Source organism: Lytechinus variegatus, chromosome 11 (genome assembly GCF_018143015.1).
Source record: "Lytechinus variegatus isolate NC3 chromosome 11, Lvar_3.0, whole genome shotgun sequence".
In the NCBI taxonomy this organism is placed as follows: Eukaryota; Metazoa; Echinodermata; class Echinoidea; order Temnopleuroida; family Toxopneustidae; genus Lytechinus; species Lytechinus variegatus.
The window spans coordinates 4,754,727-4,763,217 of NC_054750.1; the positions used below are offsets into that span (position 1 = coordinate 4,754,727).

An 8,491-nucleotide genomic window follows, 5' to 3' on the forward strand; every position below is an offset into this window, starting at 1 on the left:
TGATCTTCAAAAAATTTACTTCTTCAAAATGCGACCAACTTAACAAGTTTTGTTGGCACATTCGCTATGTTCTCCGTCAAATACCACATTGCTCTGCCCGGTCTCGAATATTTTTTTATATCGTAATGTGTGATTGCAACAATAAACCGGATACCCGATCTTTCCCAAAAAACAATATTGAATAAAAAAAAATTATCAGAATTCAATTGCTGACAGTCTCTATAAAGTAAATACATTTCCTTTTAACAGATCAGTCTGTTTTGATTATTATTGTACATGTTTTAATAGCATATAGCACCTCTATATACTCCACGAATCTAGAACACACTATTTTTTTAAATTATTATTTCTGGGTAGAAGAGGTGTTGTTCAGCTTGTCCTATGTCGTAGGTATGTCGTTTGATTATAAAGCACAAGGTTAGGGGGTTCGAATGCAGCAACGGCACAAACGTCCTTTTGGTAAGTAAAGGAGATGATGCACTTTCGCCACACTCGATCCGGGTATGGTAAAATGGTACTAGTCTTGCAGAAACAGACCCTGATTGAAACTTTGATCAACAAGTGGGCTTTCACACGAGACTAACACAGGTAAATCTTGCTGGTTCAAGTTAACTACATGCTTCTCATTCAGACCCCCCTTAACCATGTTGCCTCTAGCATAGGGTTTGCACAGCGGACTAAATGGGTACCGACCATGGACTTATTCCATGTATCCCTTGAAATGCTAACGCAACTGAATGCATAATATACTACAGAGCAGGAGAAATAATATGATCATGATTATTGAGCAGCGCAAGGAGTGTCGCATCTGAAACATATTATGCCTTTAAAAAAGTATTATCATTTTAAAAGATAATATAACAAAACAAATGATAAAAATGAATGATGAAAAAAAAATCATTTAAAAAAATGCAGTAACGGTAATGACAATGAAAGTTACAATGATAAGAAATAATGTTAGTAACAATCCCAATAATGATAAAATATGAATAAAATAAAGACATAATATCAATACTCTGCCCACTAGAAACACCCCCCCCCAAAAAAAAAAAAACGACAACGACAACGAAAGAGTATATACAATGACATATAGGTTAATAACGTATAAATTCAGGGACTGTCCAACAACATGCTGGCGATCGCCTGCTGAAGCATCAGAGAGTGCAATGACGTACCGCTACACTCCCGGGAGCATAATTCGAGATCGACAACTTGGCAATCGTCGACGAGGCATGTGTTTGACAATGTTACGCTTCTCATACTATAATCCTCTTTAGCTTTCGTTGTGAGACTAACCGTGAATAATAAAGGGGTTAAACCACCTTCTACAAAGTTCCTCTTTTTGTTTTCTTAATTTAAACATGTAAGTAGACGTAGAAAGAAATAATTTCGTGTCAAAGAAAGCTAAATTTATTTTCAGTATTAATTTTCTACAACAGAAAAGGTATACCTTGCGTGTTATTTGTCTGCTCCATAAACCCAAGTCATAATTCCTTTTATTTATTTATATTTTGATATCACAAAAATAAGTCGGAGCTCAAGGCAGATGTTTGAATCGCTGTGTAATTGAAGAAAATATAAATCCATAGGCTCTTTAATTTTCTTTCTACAAAATTCGAATATTTCAATACTGACCAGGCACCACAAAACCCACAAAAGTCGTCAGAAATGAAATTTTTGTTAAATAACCCTTATGAAAGGGAAGATTCTAAGCTTTATAATGACATATAACTCATGCACAATTATCTATACTAAGTAACCCACACAAGTAAGAGGAGAATGTTCACTACCCTGGAACACTTCTTTTGAGAAAATGGGGATTAAAATTAGTAGGCTATTGAAGAGCACTTCCTCTTCCACTATTGTGTATTGTAGACAAAAGGAAGGTAAAAAATCATAGATTTTCGATAAAAGGAATTTTCAGCTGGCTTCACACACTCATCGCGTACATTCTGTCCATTGGTTTGAACAAGTATCAATGTTAGAAGTTATCCTGTTTTAAATTTATAGGAGTTCAAAGAGAGATGAATATTCAGTTTTTCGTGAAAGCAAGACTTAATTACAATGAAAAAAAATATAGGTCTAATAAAAACACTGAAAACTTGTACTTTATGTTTGATTGGTACATCAAAACCTTTACAGTAAGGGAGAGAATGCTCTTTCAGAAAACGCTAAAAAAATGACATTTGAACATTCTGACAAAAAAAATACTCTTAATTGGCTTTTGTGGATTTTGTGGTGCTTGGTCACATATTATCTCATTCAACTTGTCATTAAAGATAATGAAATTAATCAATTGTACGTATGCATAAATTTAAACAAAAAGATTTGGGCCAAGCTTCTGGAAGAAATTACAAAATATTTTCGAGAAATTAGCAAATCAATCATTGTATTTCTGTCAGATGTCGGGTCTTTTTTTCGGGGGGGTGAGCTTCAGTGTAATCGGTTTTAGCCAAGATTTCAAGATTTCACGAAGTTTAGTTCCTGACACGGTTCCATATCTAATTTTTTGATGACATACTTGGTGATACTGGTGATAATTAACCTTTGATCTTCGTATGTAGAAATGAAATCAGTTGTAATTGCAGCTGCATTCACATATATCTTATCCGTGCTATTATAGCGCCTTTTTATCGCAACAACACTTTCTGTGTAGACGCGTTCTGGAAAATGGAGAATCTATTGGAAATGCCCGTCAAATAGCAATGACAAGCATAGAGGTATTTGTCGAAAATAAGTTACCGGAACAGCAGATTCCAGAGTCCAGGACGACACTGCTATTTTTATAAACAAATTCTGCCTTTTCATGGAAGGGCTTTCGACAAATGATTCTCAACGTTCCAGAAAACGTCTGCACTGTGATTGCGAAAACTCCTTATTGTCTCTTCGGGACGTTGGTCCATTCCTCCTGTCGTAACCATATGTCAACCAGATCCATCATGGAACTCGATTCATAGATCGCATGTCAGCCATCTTATTCTTCCAAAAACACAAGGGAACGCAAAAAGGGTAGAACGAGCCTGGTCAATGACCCTCGTAAGCCCTCGGTCTAGGGTTTCATGGCGCAAAAGCCCTTAATGAGTGGCTCCGCGGTTCATTCATTAATACTGACGGATCCGTGGATAGACAGACTGACGGGTTCCATGACATTTGCTCCGGCGACAATTGCTCCATGGAAAATCTGCACGATAAGCCAAACATAAAACTTAAACCCCAGAACAAATAAAAAACTAAAAACAATCCTTATATTTATATCATTTTGTACCAAAAACTATATTTGAATCCTAACTCCAATTCTATGACCTCTGAGATATTAATGCCGGAGGAATTGTCGCAGGAGCAAAATGTCTTGTCACCGACTGACGATTACCGCGGTTAGTCTTGTACTTGAGCACTGGGCATGTGGGAACACCATTGACAGTATCTTGATGGCATTTCAAGTGGCTCAAGCTACAACTTCTATTGGATGATAGATGGACCGTAGAAGACCGAACAACGAGTTTCAATTCTTAGATTTCAAGCTACATAATTTATAATGGTTCATGAAAATATGAAAATTAAAAGCTAAATGCATCGACTTCCGCAAAACAAAAATGGTTCAACTACATCTTGAAAAGATCGAACTTCGATTGTTCTGTCTAAAGTGACAAGATGGTGATGAGTAGCCTCTGGTAAGAAGCTGGATGGTCCTATATACTAAGACTTGGAACGCCTACATGGATTCCTCTATACCACTGAGAGGTCAGAAAACAGACCCAGTTGGTCTTTAAGCATGTATTATGCGATATGTTATTATGATCATTCACCAATGCGTTAAAGAGTATAGTTCACGTACCATACTTAAAAGACCTGTAGATAGACTTCAGAGCGGTAATATAACCTGTGGCGGCCATATCTGAGGAGGGGAAATGGGGCTTCAAAAGAAGGATAATAGGAATTTCAATAACTCGTGCATGTCATACGAATGAGCCAGATCTTTGCTGAGTCAGAGCACAACATGTCTTGTGTTAGGCATCAATGGGGCCCCTCACCAAATATCCATTAAAAAAAGCCCAAATTGTTTGGTCTGCTTTGACCAACCCAACTTTCAGACGGCCAATATACCGTTTATCCATACGTGGCATCCATACGACGTATAGTCATGATGGTTATACCATAATAGCTCTATTGTTATACGATGGATCCTTGAGATCCAATGGTCCCACTTGCTGGAATCATATGAAAGCATTCAGACGCAGCGACCTGTCGATGTATATCACAGTTATGAATAAAGCCTTCATTTGTCAGGATTGTCATGAAAAAACCGAAGTCGAAAACAGAAGCAAAACAACAACATAACCATAAATGAAATGTATCAAAGCAAATACAAAAGGTATGAGGAGCAATGGAAGCGGAAGCTGGGGGCAATCGACCACCCCCCCCCCCCATCAAAAATGGGGGAGCAAAAGTATCCTCCATCCCCCCCCCGCCCTCCCCGAGAAATGGGGGTAGGAGGGTGAAATATGACCAGAGAAAAATAGGCTGATGATGAAACTCATTCGGCGAGCGAATATCAGGCAGCACCTACAATTCTGGGGGGGGGGGCAGCGGAGTAACAGGGGTCGGTGGCCAGGAGGGGGGGAGCAAGAGACAAAAAAATCCCGGTCATATCATGGTATATGAACAGTCATAATGGTGTAATGAGGCGACTATTATGAGAAGGCGAGATATTGTGCATCGGGCAGAATTTATCTTTTAAAGGTTTTGAGCGAGCGAGCAAAATTTTTGACCTTTTTAATACAAAAATCTAATTTTGTGATAGATTTTGACATGATATCCAGAGAATGATATATTTCACTCTTCTCTCTTTAGATTCCTTTTTTTGGTCTGTGCCCCACTGTGAACGGGATTCTTTGCGGTAGTAGCGAAGAGTAAAAAAAAAAGAAACAATGGGCATAGTATAGCACATGTGCTAAAAAGCTGCCCTATTTAAGTCCCAAGCGAGCGAAGTTAGCGAGAAAAAAAAATCACCTTTTCATGAGAATCTAACTTTGAGCTTTTTTTACGTTATATTCAGTAAATAAAATCATATCTTACATTTTCTTTGCTTTTCTTTCCTCCTTTTTTTTGTCCTTGTTTGTAGAACTTTTTGGGGCCATGGCCCAACCCTTCCATACGCAGTGCTGTGCGGTTGGGGTCCGGGGCGGAGCCCCCGGAACTTCTTGACTTCTTGATATCAAGAAAAAAAAATTGCCTATCGAAATTACACTTTTCCATTATTTTCAGCAAATAACAATTTGTTTCCATTAATTTCATTACACGTTGTCTATTGAATTTCTTTTATTTCCTCTTGGGTGTGGAACAAAGATCCCCCCTCCCCGCCCCTGTATGCCAGTGATTGAACGTGATTGAAAGGGGCGTTATAGAGCCATTTGAAGGTTATAAATGAGGAGCCCCTTCTACGTGGGGTCTGGGGCACAGCCCCGGTAGCTTATTTGCATAAAATTTAGCAAGCTTGTAGCACAATGATGCATATGCAGTACATCTTTTTTCTCGCTCTTTAATTTCAATAAACGGCAGCCCGATCGTGTCATTATTTTTTTTCTTGTTCCTTTTCTTTGATCAATTACATTCTATCTTCGTTTCCCGCTATTTTTGTCATTTTGTCATCTTTTTTTATTTATTTCCCACCGTGCTATCGCATTACATAATCATTTTAATGCATGATATGTTCTTCCTCAAATGTTCTTCTTTCGAACATTTTCACGCTTTCCTTCATTTTCCATTAAAAAATGTTTTTTCTTCGTTTTCTTTTCACTTTTCCCTTTCCTTTCCCCTTTCCCTTTCTTTCTCCTTCCTTTTTTTTCTTTTTCCCGTTTTTCTTTTATTTTTCCGGTGAAATCCGCCAGGGCCCGGCGGGGGCAGCTTGCCCCACTGCCCCCATGCCTGTTACGCCACTGATCCCACCAAAATAAAGTATAGGCCTAATACCCTCTAATTTGATAATTTTGAAGACCGTAGATCAACAGCTGTCTCATTTTATGTTCCATGCCGTCTACAAACTTGCACCGGATTACATTTTCAATATATTTTTCGTTCGTAATACACCTTATATAAATACTTGGAAAACCCCAATTAAGGTCAACGCATCCAAAGACAAATCATGGTAAAAGATGCTTTGTTTACTAAGGGTGCCCAAATATGGAACTCTGCTGAAAGAAAATCCCCCTTGTATCACTTTAAATTCCTTTAAAACACATCTTAAAATCATTCTCACCCCCCCCCCATCCTGATGATTATTGTTAACAACGCCTGTATCATTCACTTCGTCCCCAATCCCTTGCTCCCTGTTTGTGTTTAGATTCTCTTTGAGTTAATATTTTTCTTATCGTTTAATAATTTTCTTAGTTTTTCTTTTCGTCTCTCTGTTGTTCTTTCATAATATTTTGCTTTGATTTCAATTATGTATTTTCCTTGTTTTTAACAATATTGTATGTTTTTATGATTTATGTGTTATGATTTTGTGCTTTTGTCAATACCATGCTTGATTGTATATTGCACTTTTTATTTTTGTGTGTATAGGCCCTAACGAAAAGTTCCATCCCACGAGAGATGATAAATAAGCAAACTAACACCTATATCAGGCATGTCAAGAGGGCGACCTCAATGCGTGGCTGCCTCGGATATTGATTACAATATGTACCCCCATTATGATGACATCTCTGTCACGTTCATAAGCGAGATGGAAGCGGAATCTAAATGAGTTGGGGTGTACATGTTGACCTGTAATCATGGTAATCATATCATATTCTGATTATACCTTTTGTATGTTTTTAGTGAAACGATTTTATTGTTATTTAGTACATGCCCTATGCAAGTAACAACTGAGCCATTTAAATGTTAAAACAAAATGAATTAATTCTAATCATTTATTTATTTATTCATTCGTTCATTTATACATTCATTCATTTATGTAGTCAAAAGAATTTCGAATTGGTCAAAACACTTTTTTTCTGCTTCTGATCAGCTCTAGGGCTTGTTTCATATTGGTTATTATTATGTAAGATGAATCAGATTCTTTCTTAGCCTACATTATAAAGTAAATGAGTTGATTTAACAAAAATAAGTGTGTTGGCCTTTTCGTATCAAGATGTATTATTTTAATATTTATTTATTAAAGAATAGAAAATAGGGTTGAATAAAGATGAACTCGAAACTCTGATATTTCACACTTTTCTCCTTCCTTTTCTTTCCTCTTCTCTGTTTTTTTTTCTTTTTTGGTCGTGATTTTTTTTTTATTGGGGGGGGGGGCAAACGCCCCGAGCCCCTTATCTGTACGCAACTTGACTGTGGTTACTATTTATATTCATTATAAATTGGGTCCCTGCTCTGATATTAAGAGTTCAAGATACAGACTGAGTGAACTGAGACTGCACATTCCTAACGTGTCATATCAATGTTGACATCTAGCACATTTTTTTCAGATATTTTTTTTTTACATTCACGAAAAATGATTAAGTTCAATTACACCTTCAATAATATCCGGTAATAATATGAAAGTCCCATTGGAAGTGCCTAGAAAATGATTTTTACATGAAGTTTAAGATCCCATATTATATTCTTGCCAATCCGATATTTATATTAAAATTTTATAATTTATATTAAAAACCGTATTACTATATACTACTACTATACTACTACTACTACTACTACTACTACTACTACTACTTCTACTCCTACTCCTAATACTATTACTGCTACTTCTACTACTACTACTACTACTACTACTACTACTACTACTAGTGCTACTAGTGCTACTACTACCATGACTACTACAACTACTACCACTATTATTATTTGTTATTAAACTAAAACAAATATAGCGAGACTTACCATTGTGTCTTGGTGTATCAATCAGAAGAAGAAAAAATATGGATCCAAAAACAAACATCACCATCCGCAACATCAAAAACTTTGCCTGGTCTATAGAGAGGATATCAAAGTTCTTGATCCTGGCATATCAGAGTACATGTATACATGTAGTCATCCCAGTGGTGACCATGATCATCCTGATGAAAGTTTATCTACAGCCCCTTAATTTGATACCACATGAACTTAAGTTACACAACTCGCGCTTAATTCACCATACAACAGTAGGCCTATTATTCTTCATAGATCCACCTCCTCGACATAAGAAAATTGGTACTTTGTAGAAACAGCAGTGATGACCATCTCTTGGCTACCGTATATCATGTATATTCAAGTTGTTCGGCCAAGCATGGACTCTTCCTTTGCAAATGCATTCTTGGCTAATCAATGATACGGCTGAATAGAAGTTACTGTAATCTCAAGGCAGTAAATAACAAGTTACAATGTCAGTGATTAAAAGATATTCTTTGTATTAAAAAAAACCGATGTGCGATATATCAAGGAGATATCACCTCTATCCATTGGCGGCGGAAGCCAATAAATTTAGGGGTGTCCACCTGAAATTTTGGGATGGACACATGTA

At 36.9% G+C, this 8,491-nt stretch overlaps 1 protein-coding gene across 1 annotated transcript in view; it reads right to left on the reverse strand.

Moving 5' to 3' along the window:
• LOC121423425 (NADPH oxidase 5-like) overlaps nucleotides 1–8,170 on the reverse strand; it is a 68,985-nt gene extending 60,815 nt beyond the window's left edge. The window contains exon 1 of the mRNA XM_041618761.1: nucleotides 7,873–8,170. Coding sequence (XP_041474695.1) covers nucleotides 7,873–7,875 — 3 coding nt within the window. The 5' untranslated portion in view covers nucleotides 7,876–8,170. The remainder of the gene's footprint in view (nucleotides 1–7,872) is intronic.
• Between the last annotated feature and the right edge of the window lie 321 nt (nucleotides 8,171–8,491).